The following is a 19,882-nucleotide window of genomic DNA, read 5'->3' as shown; positions in this document are numbered from 1 at the left end:
ATAACTAACAACAGATGAAAGTTCAAATATCAAAAAGAAAACTTCTCAGCCTATCCAAGTGACTATATTTCAGTTTAGGGCAAGCACATAATATGAAACTAAGCCAAATCCCTTTGCTCTGCACCCCCAATTTTCCATCTTGCCCCTCACAAGAAAACATATGGCTGGGAGATTTTCCTCATATCGTTCACAAATTCTTGCTTAATGGGTCACTGAGACTTCAAATGCAGAACAAAGAATTAGCAATTCCTAACAGTGGATACTATTGCGATCAAATTCCTAAATCATGTTTTTCTGTTCAGAAGAACCATTTTGGGGTGAATACGTCGATACCACTTCAGCTCAAGAGAGCTTAGTAAAGTGGGACAATTTTATTATTCCCCAAACAGAAGAACATCAGCCTGCTGAAAACCTTTACTTTGACTGTATCACCTCAGACTTGTAGTTTCTGATGGCAAGAACCTTTGAAGTTGTCAGATGGTATAATTATGACATAATAATGAAGTAGTAACATTATAAATTTTAAAACTGCCTAAACAATTAACTGAAGTCATCCTAGCAGCACCAGGAATAAAACACTATGTAACAACACTTTTTTCTTTTTTACCTGTGTATAAAACCCATTGAGTGAATTGCATCTAATGCAAGTACAACTTCAGCAGTATAAAATCTTGCCCATTTCTCTGGAACATCGTAGTTGCTCATTAGATTTACAAGGTCCCCACCAGGCATGTATTCCATCACCATGTAAAGGTAACGGTCATCTTGGAATGCGTAAAATAACTAAAAAAGAAATAAACAAAAGCCAAGTTCCGGTTACCTTTAATCTTTTGCTTGCTGGAAATTAAAGGAATTTCTGAGCAAACGGTTTCACAGAGTAAGAGAATTGCTACAATTACTCCAGTAACTTTGTATCAAACAACAGATCTCCTAAAAAGGAACTAATCTCCCGAGTAAGTTTCAGCCACATCTTCAGTCCCTTTATATTACAAGGGAAGTAGAAGAGTCCTGGTTACAGTCAAAGTTCAGTGACTTTGGTGCAATAAATTTTGAGATCATTTCAAAGAATGCTCATTGCATGAGAAGACAAAATGCTTCCTTATTCCCTGGGACAATAGTTGGCAAATACATAAACATGAAACTACTGTACTGTGAATATCTTCCCAATTCTATCTGTGTTATTATTAAATATTTATTATTCTATATTTATTGTATAGAAAGTGAGCTTAAATTTTAATTAAGTAAAAATATTTCCCTTACAGTTGTCAATGCTCTGTTCAACATGGGTAGTACAAGCAGATTTAAGTTTTGTAACTTAAAACATTTTGAAAATCATGAAAGCACTATTCTGGACAATCACTCACAGACAGATTGAAATGTAGTTATCTATTTGACCTAAGTAAATCTTGAATCATTTTTTTAATTCTAATCTAACAAAAGAATTCACATGGTTAAGGGCAAGAACATTTTAAATTAACAAGTTAACATGTGCACACACAATGCATGTTGATTGCTTCAGGCACACTCTTTTAACTTCAAAGGCAGCAATGCCCCCCAGAAAATTGTCAGTGATAAGACTGAAATAAGGAAAAAAATAACCTGAGCAGGTGTAATTTGCAGCCAAATATACACACAAAAATTAGGACATACAGCAGCTGTGCCTTAAGAATAACTTTCCAGTATGCTGGATACCTCAAAGAATTACTGTAAGGCCAGCTCATCAATATATATCTGGCAAAGAGTTGTAATAATAAACAGAATAGCTTATCTTGGAAATGTTATAAAAATAAACAATTTTGAAGTGTGTGATATCTGCTATTTCTTGTGTACAGCATTCTTAATGTTAATAACGTATTTCCCTACCAGACCAATACAAACAAAAAGGGACTTTGAAAAGCTAAAAATGAAAACATGTAATTCCCAGTCGTGCAGTGTTGTAATAAAACTATTCTACAATGACAGTATTTTTAAAAGAGTATCACTATACCTGAACAACCCAGGGACTATTAGCAAAAGCCATAATGTCCCTTTCTTCCCAGAAGAACGCAGAATCTGATCTTTTTATCATCTCAAATTTGCTGAGAAGCTTCATAGCATACACTCTCCTTGAGGATTTATGCCTTACCTATGACGACAAATGTGACACACAGGACAGATTTAGCTTGCTACATTAACATATGAAGAATACCACTGCATATATTACTTTCCCTGCCTCACTGCTTAACAAGTTTTATAAGACTCTTCACATTATTGTAAAAAATTATATACTGTAGGTCTACAGAATAATTACATTCCATTATCTGACAATATATGCATTGCTCTTAAAATACTTGCTAGAACTATTTAACATAAAAGTCCATAGGTATAACAGTCGCTTTGTAATTTGTAGGTATGTATCTTTAAAAGGACAAATATTGGCACCTGTTAAATACTATAAAGTTAAAACTACAAGCATTTCCCAGAGTTCATTAGCAGACATGTATACTTGCTGCTGTATTTCCAGTTTCTCCCACCAGTTCTCAATTTCATGAAGCATGAACAAGCCTTGTTGCTAATCTATCTCAAACAACATACGACATCTCTCATCTGTGAGAACTATGTCCACAAAAATCTGGTGTAGTCCCTGACCTGGCAGAAATTCTTTTAGTCCTGAAGATTTGTCCAATTGTCCATGTATACGGTGGCAAAGGCTAATTTTCTTGATTATTTTAATAGAGAAGCACTACTACAATGCAAAACAACTACTTATGCGCTTTGAGAGTACTGAAATACGACATTCTCAAAACACATTTCCATGAGATAAAAAGAACCAAAATTTCACTGAGCTAAAGGTTTTAATATTATAAGACTGCATCTTCTGAACACTGTATTCAGCAACAGCTGCATGAGCAAATACTACAGAATACATTCAAATGTACAAACAGAAACATAACTTACCAACTGAACCTCCCCAAATGCCCCTCTACCGATCACCTTCACTACTTCATAATCTTCAGCTTTCATGCGCAGATCTCTCATTTTATTTACCGTGTCTTTATCTACATAAAACAAAATTCACATTTCATATATAATGAATTTAATTAAAGCCATTCATGTCATTTCAATTTTTCATAATTTTTAGAAGATGTGCTGCTTGAAGAGCAGACTTCCTTTTGAATCTACCTTCCTATTAGAAACCTCTGTGCAGAATGTATGACTTCATTCTCATTACCATAGCAACCTCACATAAACATAACGCAATGACTCTACTGTACAATCAAATTACCAGAGATCTTAATTCGGTAATTTCTTTAAAAATAATTACCTGCAAAAAAACCCTACAGAAATTTCATATCCAGAAAGATCTTGCTTGTAAGCTGATTGGTACAAAATGATTATTTCTGGATAAATACCCATCATGTCCGAAAAAATATCATAAGTTACACATATAAGACACTTTAAGAAAATATTTTTTAAAAAAAATTCGCTTTCCATTTTCTGTACTTTTATTACTTCTAATACTCAAAAAGTAGATTTTAATTTAAAACATGCAGTGGGAAACGTTGCAATTATTTATATAAACCCGTCACTCTACAAACTACAATAATTTACAGACTCCCAATGGGCAGATATTCTAATTCCAAATTTGGTCAAAGATTAAAACAAGCTATTTTAATCCATGTGGGTCAACATTGGCATGGGATTACATGGAAAAGCTTCATGCTTCAGTATTTCTAAAAGCAAGGAACATCTTCTAAACCAGATATGCTTCTAATAAAATTAATTATGCAACAATATTTTATTTTCAAAAATAGTATTCTAGGCCTAAAAGCAAAGTCTAGAAAGAAGTAAGGACAGGGCAAGAGAAAGAAGGAGAAATGTCATTTTTAAAGCTCATATTTTAAAAGAGTGATCAGGCAGATGACAGAAAATAACCATTAGATTTCTACCTACACTGGCCGTTATCTAAAACAAGAGCAGCATATGTACAATTAAAATTGAGTAAAACTATTACCACAACAGGAACAAACATAGCTTTGAATAAATACTCTGTGGCGTTACTGTCTAATGTAAAGCCATCCCTTTACAATGCAGCATACCACTAGCTGATTTCAATACGTTATATTAAAATTGTAAATTCTGACAAATTATTTCACACAAGGACCAAAATATTCAGGAATTTAAAAAAAGAATGCATTGCTTTATTTGCCCTGGTGAAAACTGACCTATAGTGGAGGATGAGTTAGGCTGCATGGAACTAAAATGCAGCAATTATCATGACACCAATTTTCTACTTATTGTTAACTTACTGCCTAGTAATCTCACAACAGGAGGTCCACCACTTCTGGATGAAAATTCTCACATTCATGCAAAAGAAAGCTAGCACAATATGAGCATTTTAAATGGTTTTCAGTCATAAGCCTCACCTATGGCCAAAACAGAATTAAGGAAAATGCATCTGAAAAGCTATCTAAGCTAAGGATTTTTAAATAGTGTAAACTGGGCTCGTGAGCAGTTGCAAATTGCAATTTACTGCTTGAGACATACAAAGTCTCAATTATCTTCAGAAGATATGTTACAGTAACAGCAGCATTGGAAATCTTACCTCCATATTCTATGATTTGTTAAACAAGGTTTATCAGGCAGCAATGTATTTAAACAGGCAGCTCCTTATCTCCCACTAACAGTGGGGGGCCCAGCCAGCTTCCACTGTATGAACAGGCAGGGTAGCTCCCGTGGAAAAAGACCGCATTCTGCAGCTTACCCTGGAGTCTGATTGTAAGCTTGGACACTGGCTTGACATAAACAGAGTCCCTGTCGCAAAGTGGGCTCCCAACCAGTGATTTCTTTATTCTTTTAATTCAATACGGTAGAAAATTAATAAGGTTCTACATTTGTGAAAATAACCCTCACAACTTTAGGCAGTAGAAGCAGGTTTTGGAAGCTCCACAAATATACAATGTAAACCACAATATAATAAGAGGGGATGAGTGGCATACAGAACAATCAGTCTATAACATAAAGGAAGGAAACTCCCATTTTATTTGTAATCTGGAAGTTTATTTTAAAGTTCTAGAACAGTGGTGCAAGCTGTCTGGACAGTTAATACTACAAAAAGATATTTTCAACAGTTTTCTATTAGAACTAAAATAAAGATGAAAATGTTCCTATATGTCTTTTTTTTTTTTTTTTTTTAAATAGAATTCTGAGACAAACTATACTTCACAGCTCCTTCTAAGGCCACTAGTCACACAACCACAGCTTGCTTTCGTATTTCAGCAAACACAGCAAGATTAGTATTCTAAAGGCAGTTTCAAGTGAAATAATGTGGTCTGTTTTTTGCCCTTGTATTACTTGTCATATCTTACACAGTATGTAATTTATACCTACAAGACATTTTGTTATCAGACTGTAAACTCAAGTTTTCTTTTCCTTTACTCAGTCCCAATGGCAAAAGTGAAGCTCTCTTGAGACTCACTAATGATTTCACTATTCATAAAAGTTACATTAAAATTATCTGTTGCAATGAGTATTTCCTTTGCCTGACACAACTTCTCTTTCCTCCAAGAGTTTCATCACACCTTCTCTGTAAATAACTGAGTATACAAAATGTGCATGTAACGCAGTGTACAATATCAAATATCTTTTGAACTGTGAAAAGTTAAACTGAACATTTGAACTCAGGCCTTTCAGCAAATGGCTTACATGCAAGTGAGCCATCAACTAGATTCAGTAGACTCATATTACCACAAATGGGGAATAATATAAAACAAAACTATCATTGCTTACAGCTGCATCAAGTAAACTATTTGAAAACACCTTAGAAAGAAACAAAACCGTACATTTCAATGAAGCAAAGACAAAAGTTATTTTAGTTAAATTATATTTGTCACAAAAACCATTTATTGCAACATTTAATTGAGATGCTTAAGCCTGTAAATATCTAGTAACATTAGTTTAATTTCAAGGCTAGCCCATTCAGCCCACAGGTAGAAGTAAGTAGTCTCAAATCAGCAAATGTCTCTGCCATGATTTCCAGAATTTGTCAGTTTGGCAGTCTTTACAAAAGACTTAACTCTTAAATGTCTTTTTTGGGTTTGGGGTTTTTTGTATTATTATGAATATTATGGAACCATAACTTTAAAAAAAAATATCAACTTTATTAATTTAAAATGTTATTACAGAGTAAAATGTGCAGGAATCTGGTAGTGGAAAAATATAGAGTAAATACAGAGAATTCTGCAGACACATCAGCTGCATGCACAAGCAAATTAGTATAATGATTTCATGGGATAATGAAAAAAGACCTTTTATGCTAAACAAAGTCTACAAAACGCATGCTCCAGTCTGTCAATGAACAAATTTTAAATACGATTTCTTGACACTGTATAAATGTTATGCCATTTTACTGTTAATTGCTTATGATATAAAAGTACATGAAATTACAAAGCAAGTTATGAGAATCCAGAGGGTTGCCAAGAACAAAGATAACAAGCCTTTCTCTTAAAAGGCTTTGTGCCACTGAAAACAATGCCATTTACAAGGACAAAAAACTTGGACATTCAATTGTTGGGATCAGATTTGTATAGACAGCTGTCAGTTCTCACTGGGAAATAAATAAATAATCAGGCTCTTAAAGCAACTTGCACCCAGACACGTAATGCATCCCAGAACCCCAGTCACCTTTCAAAAGGCTAGAACCACATTTCTTTTTTTATTTTTCCTGGTGTTTATAGTCTTTTGTTACTTAGTAACTGAAACATTAAATACTTACACCTGTTTAAGAAGTTATCAATGTTTTTGTTTTTTCTTAAGGCAGGAAAATCCAAGTCATATACCAAAGCATCTAATCCATCCTGAAAAAAAAAAACAGACAAACCGCCCCAACAAGCAAAATTAGGTGTTTGAAAAATTATTACACATGCTGTTAATTGAAGAGACAAGATAAAAACAGTTGTCCTTATCAATTTTCCATACAAATGTAATCATTCACATTTATTTAATGGTTCAGTTAGCAGTTACATGAAACAGCTGTTACTCCTCCACTTCCACATTTCTGTCCATCCCAAAACAAACATGAATTATTAATTACCTTAATTAGCTCCAAATGCACATGAAAAAAAAAGGTTTTGCAAATAAGAACAAATAGCCGTTCTAATAAAATTCAATAATGTTAAAAAGTCACAATGTATCACACAGTAGGCACTTGAACGTTAAGTGGCAACTAGCAAATAGCACAATGACGGCAACTTAACCCCCACAGTTCATTCACTGAATTCAGACAGAATTTTCATGAGCAAGGTATTGGTCATTCTAGGAATGAACAGCCACAACCCCATCTGGCATTACTACCATGGAAAACATCCCTATGAACAAAAACAAAGCAAAATAAAAGCCACCAAAAAAACAACAGAAAAACACAACCACAATAAAACAAGACCTTAAACCTGTCATTGTCTAAGTGCCATAGAATTCCTGACTTAAAGTTTAAATCTAAATTTTACAACAGGTATACAGGATTCTTCAGTGGATTCATTCTTCTCAGAGAAAACTATCCCCAAAGTATCCCCAAAGCAGATACTTCAGTTGAAAACCACAGATACGGTATCTAATGAAAAATAACCTAGTATTCTAGGGAATTATATCACAAAGAATCAAATAGCATTAGGGAGTCTCTCCACTAGGTAATATTTAAGTGACAACTGCAAAAATAGAAAGGAAGGTCATAAAATACACATTGATGGATGTTAACAAAGCTTGCAAGGGAAGTAATGCTATTTACTTGTCCATTCCGTACCTGTATGTCTATGGTATCTGTTATTGACCTGTGGAGAGTGAGGTATTAGACCAGACATATCTTTGATCTCATCAGTTCTGATCCGATTAGACAGCATCTGACTGTTTTCAGCTTTTATAAAATTATGTAATACAGGACTGAAAGCTGAACCATCAGTCTTTGACCATTACATCCATCAAGTAAGTATGCCTGCAGAAAAGCTAGAGTAAAAAAAAAAAAAGCTTTTTGAAAGCTTATTTTCCAGGAAAACATATTGGAGAATAAACTTGATCTAGATCAAAAAACTAGTCTTTAATGCCTCAATTTTTAATTCAAACCTATTTTCCCCCCTCAGTCTATAGGGGATTTTAAGATATAAAAAAATCAAATGCTATCAAAATAAAAATCATTTATAGACTTGCAGTCCTCACTTTTGAAATATCTGAGACAGAAATCATTTACTTCAGATACAACTAGAACAAGCAGTAAAATCATGCTAGAATTGGAAAACGTGTAAGGAAATAAAACTACAGGGATTATCAGAATTACTTTAAAGGTTGGATGTTTTTAAATTTGTTAACTTCATAAAAAAACATTCATGTTTTAAGTTACCTCTCCATACAGTGGCTTAATTTAAACTAAGAAATGTTACAATGCCAATGGTAAGAATAAAGAAAAACAACACGGTATTTTCACAGCAATTAAATAAAGTCAGGTTTTCACCTTGAGTGTATTAAAGGATCATCTTTATGGACTCACACTGATGATGAAAAAGAAAAGGAAATGTCAATGAAAAAACATTTAATGGGTCAGCAATGTAAGTCAGAGAGTAAGAGGCCAACAACAATTAGGACTCAAGACAGATGCAGAAATAAAGCTATGGAGGGTAAGTGCAACTTACTAAAAAGTACCCTGTAACCAACCGAAAGATACCTTTTCCAAAGATACATAGTAAATGTCCAGGAAATCCACTACAGAATTTTAATTCTTAGGTAAATTCAACAGAGAAACCATTCACCTTAGATGTGAACTCTTTCAAGTAAAACACTTAACAAAAAAACCCTTTGAAATACAGATTCAAGCTATTGATCTTGCATTCATTTCAAATCCCACTTCAAAATCATGCAAACATATAAGGAAGCCGCCTGGCAAGAGCTGCTTATTTAAAAAGTTCTTTTTTTTGAAAAATAAATTTTTATTGAAAAATAATCAGCTCCCCTTTGCTACAGTATCCAGAGAATAAACTAGCCTCATTCAAAACTTTTAATTAAAAAAAATGTAGGGGTGGGGTGGTGTTCCTACAGTAATTAAGAGCCTTGTAAATCCTTAACTCTCCAAATCATAAATTTTTTCAGCTAAGCTTAAGGTAATTTTAGAGAATTGTGAATAAAGTAAGTAAAATATTTGGGATACCTACTGTAGAACATAAAACATGGAATAGCCTTTTTATTTCACTTATATTAGCTAAACCAGAAGAATCTGTGAATGCTACAAGCTCTCCCTGTACAAAGGGAAACACAGAAGCATTGCTATTTATAGTAGTATCGCTGGTGAACAAACGGGGAGGAAGAGCACACAAGCTCAACAGCAAGAAGGCAATGCCAGTGAAAGTGTTGCAGGTCACAGAGATGGGAATACACGACCAAGTTTTAGCAATAACGGTTAGGAGAAAAAAGGGTAAAAGCCAAATGGAAGGAGACAGATCATTATTGTTGATGGCTGCAAAGGTAACTCATCTCAGCTTTCTTGTTTCCACCTTGCTCAGTCTTTCAATACGCCATCTGACTTTCTTCCTAATAATGAAAGGAAGCAACATCTTTCCTTCAAGACCTATAGAAGCCACAGCCACCTCCTCTTGAAGGATACTAAGATGTCATAATAATAGGCAACCAACCATACAGCCAATAGTTTAACACACTTTATTAAAATAAGAAAGTGTTATTTTTACAATGGATTTTTTCCCCACTTGGATGGGTTCAATATATTTTTAGTATGTATCTTCACTAAATACACCACATCCCATACTTCTTAGAAACATATTGTAGCTTAGAGGTGTTTTCAGCTAATGCTAAGTTCTACCTTACTCTGTCATTACAGAGCAATTTTCCTGTTTAGCTTTGAGATCTACACAGACTATTCCCTTTTATGTTAACAGTTAAATTAGACTACTAAAATAAATTGGTTTGTAAAAGCAAATGTACAACTTACACGGTAACAGTATTTCAGAGGTGATTAAAAAAGAACAGGGGAAAACACTTCCTTTCTGATGTCCTTCACTCAAACAGTTTCTTGGTCTGATAAGAGTCTTTTCTGTATCACAGTCATTTAATGAAATCATAAATAGTTTCATAATCTTTAAAAATACCACATTTTAACCTGAAATTAAAAAGAGGCATACCAGGAAGCCATTACAATGTGCAGAGAGTTCTTCCCTATGAAACCAACATTTCCACATATTCGGTTGGTTTCATTGCATTCATTACTACACCACACTTCAAGTTTCAAAAGAACAGATATATGGAGTAAAATCAAAGGTCAGACTGGACACATATACTGCTCTGGAGCTGACAATAAGGGTGTCTAGGAAAAAGCATAGGAACAAGTCCAGCATATGGTAGCACTGCTCTGGTGTATTTGTGAGCCAGCAATGGCACCGTCATATTTAATAGCTCTAGCCAGAATTTTCATCAGTGATTTTCTCTAAACATTTTCTCTATCTTAGCCTCTTGCATTTACAGCATCATTTAGATATGAAATCCACCACCTACAGACTGTGTAAAAACATAATTGATTTTGAGCTTGCCATTCTTCAGTCACAAAAGGAAAAATTATTCTTTACCCACCTGCCACAAGACAGTTTTACACACTTTCATCATTTCTCTCTGGGTCATCTCTCTTCCAATTATCCTTGTATGAAAGCTATTCTATTTCAATTGCTATTCCAATTCCCACCACCACCCTCCAGTGCTTTTTGATTTCTACTATCTACTTTTTCAATCAGGGAGGAAACTGCAAGTAGTATTTAATTTATGAGCACACTCTAAGTATACAATGCAGTACAGTATTTCCTGTTCTGTTCTTAATTAAAGTTTTTAACTGAAATATCTGATTAATTTTTATAGTCACTGTTTACTAAACTGATTATTTCACGAAACCAGGTACTATAAATCAAAGCTAGTTCAACATTCAACAACAAAAGTACATCAAAATGAGAGGTTTTTCTCCTGTGCACGCACTCAACATTCATCAATGCTGAATTTCTCTTGCCACTTTTGATCACCCAGGCACCAACAAATATTAATCTCTTCTGTGATTTGCTATAGCTTGAATTTTTACTACTCCATTAATCACAAAGCACCATTTCAGATCACTTATGATAGCGATATAGCACAGACCTGTTAAACTCCATTACTGATCTGTTTTGAATAAACTGAACACCATCTCCCACTTCATTCATTCACCAGAAAACAAGACTAGCCTAAAGCAGCTTAGTTCTGATAAAAAGCTTAAATGAAGAGCCTCCTCAAAAGCCTTTTGTTATCCTCATACTCAGCAATTACTTCAATGAACTCCATGCAAAGCGTGACTTTCTTCCACAATACATGCATTAGCTCTTCCCCATCACAACACCTACAGGCTCACTTGTTCTGCTACTGGTCTGGGGGCTTTTGCATTAATGAGAAGATTTTTTTTTCTTCAATACAAAAAAATAATAAAACCCCTATATATTTGCCATCTTTCTTACTACTGTTTTCAAAACAGTTTTAAGCGCTAATGTAAATAAACACTACGGTTATTCATACACTTACATGCCTTAATGAGACACAATCAGGTACAAAAAAGATGGATAAGTATCAAGCAGCCTCAGTGTCTCAGCAATCCTATTGTGTTATTTTGTCCAGGAAACTTTTCTAGTACTGGTTTAGTTTGAGAGAGATGCTTCAGCATGAATGCTGTAAAGAAGGATCCCATTATGGAAACTCCCCTAAGCTTTAAGAAGAAACATGCAGAAAGATTTCTGCAACAGCCTTTACTTTTACTTCCCCTTCATTTTTTCTAAAAATGTAGAATGCAATAACTTAAAAGTTATCATTAATATATATATTAACTACATGATCTATTAACATTGAATTTCTCAGGCTGTTACTAACTACTTTTCCTTAGATTCCTCTGAAATGCACTGCTTTTCTTCAGTCTGACTTAAGCACTCCCGTATTAATGGAATTTCCCCCCACATTTTGGTCTATACCTATTTCCAAAGTTTTAATGCATCAAAATGCCAGTCCCACCATAACTATACTGGACTGCCTCACTCTGTAACTACTTTTCTTAACCTCAAAAACTCACTACGATTATGTAATTCTGGTTTTATTTAGATGTATGGATTAATATTAATGCAATTTTATAGTGAAATTTACCGTTAGGGTATTTCAAAATACACTCCATCAAGCAACTTCAATTCAGCAAAGCATATTATCTCAGGATTTGTAAGTGAAAATAAGTAAAAAACATAGTATATGATCTACATCATCAGGGTACAGTTATAGCATCTTTAAATTTTGAATTTTTTACTTTGCACACATTTCAATATGACATAGTATCATCTACTGGAAGCATATGATAAATAAAAATCCATTAAATTCAGTTAAAACTTTGTTATTGAGACATTTGTTTATTTTACTATTTATCTAGCATTCAAAGAACTAAAAAAAAAACCACTTAATGGGTATTACCAGCATACAAGTTTGCATTCCTTGGACTGACTGGCAGTTACCCAAGCTTAAAGTCTTTGCTACTTTCCCTTTTTTGTAGAGACCAAAGTCTTAAGATCTACAACTCTAACTATCCGTATTTTAGTTCCTTGTATTGTGGCTATTTTCCTAATTATTTCTATAGTACTAAACCCTCCATACTTTAAATCAACAAACCCACTGATCTTGATTTGCATGTGTTCATCATAATTTGCGATAACACCCTGTCATACATAAGTGATCTCTGCGGTCAGCTATCAATACTGAGAGAGCCTATTTAAGTGTTACAAGTGAGAAGCTAGGTTTTATATCCTATTTTCAAATATGCATGAATTTTTTGAATTACCAGATCTTTAAATTGTCAGAGGAACCTGCAGAGGCTGGAGAAACTGGCAGAGCAGAATCTCATGAATTTCCACAAAAAGAAAATGTCAAGTCCTGCACCTGAGGAGCAACAGCCCCAGCAGAGTACATGCTGCAGGAGGGGCAGGGGTGCAGGGCTGACGAGCTGGAAAGCAGCTCTGCCAAGAAGGACCTTGAGTCCTGGTGGACAACAAAGTTACATGAGCCAGCAAGGTGCTCTCACAGCAAAGGCAGCCAACAGCATCTTCAGCTGTATTAGGCAGAGTATTGCCAGCAGGTCAAGGGAGATGATCCCCTCTACTCAGCACTGGTGAGGGCACACCTGCAGTGCTGTGTCCAGTTCTGGGCTCTCCAGTACAAGAGAGACATGGGAATACTAGAACAAGTTCAGCAAAGGGCCATAGAGATGATTAAGGCACTGGAGCATCTCTTATACTATGAGGTTGAGGGAGCTGGGACTGTTCTGCCTGTGGAAGAGAAGGCTCGAGGGGGGAATCTTACACATACGTATAAAATGGGAGGGAATTAAGAAGACGGAGCCAGACTCTTATCAATAGCGTCTAGACAAGAGGCAATGGACACAAATCAAAAGTATGAAATTCCATCTGAACACAAGAAAACACTTTTTTTTTTTTACTCTGAAGGTGGTCAAATACAGGTTGCCCAGAGAAGTTGTCTCCATCTGTGAAGATATTCAAAACCTGACTGGACATGGTCCTGAGCAACCTGCTCTAGCTGACCCTGTTTGAGCAGAGGTCCCTTCCAATCTAAACAATCCCATTTCATGTACAACACCAAGCTATGCTTTTGGTTTATGTAAAGGTAGTTCCTGCAGTGGATTATCCTACCAAAATATCCTTTAACCCCTTACTAGTGGAGCAAGTGATAATCAAGATGGCCTCGTTACAAGGCTTAGCTTTGCATGATTCATGTTTTTTGCCCTCCAAGTAAGACCACAGCAGCCATTACTCCTTTGTGACAAGGACAGACTTCTGATATTACTGACTGAACCAAGAGAAAATCTTTGGCTCCTCCTTCGATACTTACTGTTTTGGGGAGTACCCTCCTGCTATTTCATTAGCGAGGAAAAACACACACACAGGATTTCCCTCTGGTGCCCAACATTAATACTTCTTTTTTTAAAAAAATGAAATTAGCAAGTTTAAGTTTACCTGAGAAACAAGTTCTAAATAGATCTATACAACTCACTAGGTTCAGGCAAGAACACCGAAAGCCAACTTGCAGGCCAATGACAACAGTGCTACCTACATTTACCTAATCAAGTACACAGAAGATCTCTCTACCTAGTTTTAAGTTAATCATGTTCATTTATTTTGTTGTCCAGAGAACAGAAAACTGCAAGGTAGTAGTTCATCTTCAAAGCAGACAAATCACTGTAGAGAGTTACGACACTTCAGAACTTTCATTACATTGTTACACTAGGCAAAGCACACAAACTGACATAAGAGCCTGAGTACAAGGCACTTGATTCATCATCCATTCTTCTCACCAGCCTGATACAATTCTATAGAACTCATTACTTTTTAATATCTTGCAATACTCATAAAAAGCTTTTGCAAATTTAGTTTAAATACATAGCTTTTAAGAAATACTTTTTTTTTTTTTAAACTCAGTAAAGAGCTAAAAGTTTAACTCAGTAAATATTTAAAATCTCAATAAGGAGATCTTGAAACCTCAAGTCAGGATTATTGAAATCAGTATGGATTATGGCTTTCATTACAGCCTTTTTAAGGAGTTATTCCATGTGTAGCTGCAGACTTCACCCATATCACATTCTGTGTAGTTACATATAGAAGTACGTGTTCTTGCATTCTGTCCAAACACCAACTGTTCAACATTTTTACTGACAAATTCCTAGAGTGTACACCTACTACATGACTCAGTAAATTATAAATTAATACTGATATCTCAATATATATTGATACATACACACATATGTACCAAAATACAACTGTCACTAACACCAGAGACAACAGAACTCTCAATATTGTTAACATCCATATTAGCACTGACAGAAGCCTCAGATGCAAATCTACAGATGGGTATATATAAAAGCAGTAACGCTCTTTCACAGGCATTTAGTTTTTCTGGGTGTTACTGTTTTTCCACTGCAGCAATGAATCTTACCACCTGAAACATCTCATAAAATAAAATAAAACGCAGTGCAAATCTGTGAAATTAGCTCATATACAGGAAGCATGCAAGAGTACTGTCAGTTTCTAGTACACATATAATTCGGAGAACCTACAGCCTCAGGCTTCCAATAAAACTGAGGGGAAGTCATAGCTCCTTCACACCAGAGCCCCTCTCTGTCCACTGACTAGATGCAGGAACCTTACATCCATAGATCTGTTCTGAATGACATCTGTTCAAGGCACTATTTTATGCCTAAAATTACAGAAAGTTCACATTGTCTGATGATGCCTTCCAGACAACACATTTCAGCGGGGTTTTTCTTCCTCTCAAAACTCAAATTTCTAACACTATAATACAACACTAATTTCACTACACTAGGGTATTTCACTGTGGTTAATAGTCTTTACATCCAAATTCCAATTTATTACATCAGTGTTTTATAATTTGAATTTAGCACAAGAATTAATTCCATTTAATATTACATCTTTAAGAACAACTATCAGATGAGAGAGCAGTATCTTCAAGGAAGATGAATATGGACCAAAATGTCATCAAAACTATAATTCAGTAAAATTTATTTAGAAACAGGTACAACAGACATTGAAGATAGTTCAGGCAGATGTGTAACAGCAGCAAAAGCTGACACCTCTTAAGCAAAATTGTATTATTTTATTTCGCAGCAAGTGAGGTCTCTGGATATTTGCACCTTATTTTCCTTAAAGGTTCGCTTGTGTGGTTTTATATGCTCTATGGGCAAGTCTTACAAACTACAAAGCTTCTATACCAAATGTGGCACATTTTGCTATCAATAGAATACCTTACATAAAAAGACAAAAACAGTTGTATAACTATCTGGAGGGCTACATAGATTTTTGGTATTTTAACGTGTAGAAAATAAGAAAATAGATGGCGTACTTTAGGTTTAAATGATTTATCAAGCCATATTCGTCTCATGCTAGGATTAAATAAAACGTAAGTCCAGCTTCTTAAAACTGCCCTTTTCAATAAAACTGTTTTAAATGTGCTGAACACAAGCGCATTTAAAGCATATATATATTTAAACAGCATTAAAAGAAGAGAGAGTACTGGTGGTTAAAGAACTGACTGATTTTTATCACCATGGAAGCAGCATTCCACAGTGACCAGCACTTGGCATTAGGAAGTGCCTCAAAGGTCTAGCGTTCCCAGCTACTGTAACAACTGCAACCCGAGATGAGCAGCCAACCTGACACACATCAGGGTAACACTATCCGCACAAATACCTCACGGGGGAAAAAAGCGGCCTCACATCCTTCCAAATGCTTAAAGTTATCATATTCACCAAAAACACAAGGCAAGCCCTGTTCCTCCACCCAAAATGTAAAGTAACTACTTAAGTAAATAAATAAAAACATAAAATTTTTAAAAGCCACATCTCACTTGTAAATTACATCAGCAAAAGTTCCTTTGAGGTCCCCACAGCCTTCTTGGTTATCCCAGGAGGACAGATTCTTCCACAGGCAGCACATACAGATCTACCACTTCTGGTTTAGAAGTTCTAATGCTTCACTTTAAAAAAACACACTTATAACTACCAATTCAGACCAATGGGAGTCAACATCTAAGTAACACTCACTAGAAAGCAAAAGAAAGATGGATAAAAATTAACACTACAGGTCCAAATACTGGTACATAATTTCCCTTCAATGAAATGGTATAGAAGACAGTCACATCAGAGATATGAAAGAATAAAGAGAAACTGTTCCAGTCCCAGCTCGAAAGTCTTAGGCTTCTCTGGGCAGCAGCCTGCAAGGATTCAGGTAAAGACTTCAATGAAAGGAAAGCAACTGCACAACCCCATTAAGAAACAGCGGTATTTAGCAAAGGAAACAGAACCCCCTCCACATCTGTTGCTTGTGAAATTGCTGTCTGCTGCTCAGATTTTTTCCAGGCAGGTATCCATGAAGCCAGACTTCAGGAAGTAAGCTTCAGTCAGTTGGACAAAATGGGAATCAGCAAGATACCAACACATTCTTAAGAAGAAACTTAATATGTTCTTACAAAGAACATAAAAAAAAGTGCACTAGCCCTTGTAAAAGCTGTTTAATATGCAAAACAACTTTAGATTTCTTAGTTTAACACATTAAGGTAAAAGTAAAGTAAATTCTCCCATCAATAGCTTAAACTGCTGCCTCTAGCTGCCCCGCTATACCTTTGTCTGAAAAGTGTTATCTCTGCTATGAAAAGAAAGAAAAAAAAAAAAACCACAAACCAAAACACATTACCAGCTAAGCCTGCAATACAGTAAGTTTGTGGAAAGGTAACTAATTCTTCTGTAAAGCAACAATACCTCATCAGCCATATAGTACCTCTTGTCACCTGACCTGGATTAAGTTCGCTGCAAACAAAATTCTGTGTTAACTATAAACAGTAAAGTATAGAACTTGCCTTTTGATTGTTTTATCTTTAGCCTTGACAACTCAGTCTCTTCAGATTATATTAGTTCAATAACTATGCTTTAGAAAAGACTCTCCAAAAAGCCGTATCAAAGGAAAAAAAACCCCTCTACTACTAGTAATACCATCTAGTCCACAAAAAAGAACACAGTGACTGGAGACAGAGGCTAGACAAACTGAAAGGCAAAAAAAGTACTTAATTTTTTAAACAGAGGGCAGACAATTAATTTAATAGCTTTCCAAGAAAGAGTGAGAACATCTTAATTTTTCCAGCAGCCTGGAAACACTGCACAAAATCTCCCCTATCCCCCACCAAAAGGGAAATTCTTCCCAGAACTCTAGAACAAGTCAAAACACTTTTTCAGTTAGAGATGAATAGCCATGACAGAACTCCAAAAAAGATTATGAAAGAATTATACTAAAAACACTCTATAGAAACGGAAATAGTAATCTGTAAAGCTATATGTCTTTCTTTACTGTCACATGCAACCCACAGCCTGCAGAAAAAAAAAAAAAAAAGAAAAAAAAAAGAGAAAAAAAAAGGGGGAAGTTGAGCACAACTCAACTCAAGCAGAGTTATCAACTGTGAGAAGCTTCTCCGATTGCGCAATCTCCTGTCAGAGATCTAGGGACATTTCTGTAATAAACATTCCATCACAAGCAATCACATGTCAAACAGAAATTTGAAATATGCAACTAAACAAGAATGGAACACTACTTAAGAATTTGTGCATCATTATGCAGTTTCATAACACAAACCCTAGCAAAGCCCATGGACTTCTTTTTCATGTATTGATCAAAAAAACCCCTTCACTTTCAATAAAACAGATGATTTATGTATACATAAACCAATGCTTTTATGTATTTATTCTTTTTTCCATGATGAATATAGTCACAAGAATGACTTTAAAGTAATGCTTTAAAAAAAAAGTAATAAAAATTCCATGAGAATTATCTTAAATATAGACAAGTTACTTCTACCGCCAAGTACTAAGATTCTTCAGGATTGAAAGGATTTTGTTACTAACAGGAACAAAACAGCAAGTTTTTCACATTTTTCAGGGATTTGCACTGCTAATACAGAACAAAGCACTTCTGCTAACAAATTGCTTCCAGATTCCAGAATCCAGTGCATTAAATCTATAAACTGACCGATAACAACATGCTTTTATTCACTACCTTCAAGCAATCAAAATAAAAAAGGTGGATAAAAAAACATGCTCTTTTTCAAATCTACCTGAAGAAAAAATGATAACATGTACAAATAATGCCCTCAGTAAAACAATTTTTAATTAATATTGGATGTTTAAGTGTATTTTCAAGCCACTAATAGTAACTTTCTGACACCACAGTACAGTCATGACTAAAATCTGAAATGTTTTGGACTGCATGTAAAAAAAGGGAGGTATAACCACAAAATCAAAAACCTACATGAAAACATGGTTCCATGTTCAAGTACTGAAATGACAGAACAGAACCAAAGCTATCCATGGAAATTCAGGGTTGCTTTTTCCAATTGCAAGTTTCCTACATGACAATCAGACAGGATTTTATCAGATGTAACATTGCAACAATACAAGTCAGATTATCTGGGATTTTCAAGTACAGTATTTCAGGACTAGAGGAAGAGAGGAAGTACTATAAATTCATTAGTAGGATCAAACACATTTGATTTTGAAAGGACCCAGATACCATGTGATTTATTAGGTTTGCAAATTTGTTTAGGGACATTCAGTTGAGTTTTCCTATGTTCCTTTCAAGCCTTGAGAATCAAGATTGAGGAAAACTAAAGCCACTGACTTCACATACCAAGAAACAAACTATGCCCCAACCTTTCCAATACAGTTGCTCAAGCATGAGACACCAACAGCAGAACTTTGTAAAACAGTGGTATTCAACGTTTAGAACACTGGGTATTTTCATCAAGTTTATATACTGCTATCACAGGAATGAAAAATACTAAAATGCTAAGAAATAGCTGAAAACCAACTTTTCAGCAACTTTTCCAGCTACAATGGTATGGAAGAATACATCAACTCTTCCCTAGTATTATTCTTCTACATAACACTTCAGAACTTGGGAAAAGCAGCCCTCCCCCGAAACAGGATGCAGTAGACTGATGAATGTCCTCCAAAGGCATGATATTATTTTGGATGTAGAAGAGGGGAGAAAACAAATCTTAGCCCAAGAGGAAAGAGAGCCAGGGCTGTCTGGAACATTGCCACTACCATGGAATCTTGTCAAAACCTCTCCTGCCTGTCCTTACAAGGGAGCAAGGCTGAGCTTGGACCAATTAACTTAATCTCTACAGGAGACAAGGGCAAGCAGTATTTTTGTCACGTCATAAAAACCTGCCACAAAACAGAGTACACTAACATTACATTTTCTGTTCCTCCATCCCACAGACTATTGAGTAGCTG

The 19,882-nt window shown here is 35.2% G+C and overlaps 1 protein-coding gene across 1 annotated transcript in view; it reads right to left on the bottom strand.

Annotated features, from left to right (window-relative positions):
* Positions 1-19,882, bottom strand: part of ROCK1 (Rho associated coiled-coil containing protein kinase 1) — a 92,092-nt gene that overhangs the window by 53,739 nt on the left and 18,471 nt on the right. The window contains exons 2-5 of the mRNA XM_080380424.1: positions 6,755-6,836; positions 2,938-3,038; positions 1,988-2,125; positions 608-783 (exon numbers count right to left, since the gene is read on the bottom strand). Of these exons, the coding sequence (XP_080236550.1) occupies positions 608-783; positions 1,988-2,125; positions 2,938-3,038; positions 6,755-6,836 (497 nt within the window). The remainder of the gene's footprint in view (positions 1-607; positions 784-1,987; positions 2,126-2,937; positions 3,039-6,754; positions 6,837-19,882) is intronic.

This window comes from Falco punctatus, assembly GCF_963210335.1.
Source record: "Falco punctatus genome assembly, chromosome: 3".
NCBI classification, from domain to species: domain Eukaryota; kingdom Metazoa; phylum Chordata; class Aves; order Falconiformes; family Falconidae; genus Falco; species Falco punctatus.
This window is presented reverse-complemented; position numbering and strand designations above follow the sequence as displayed.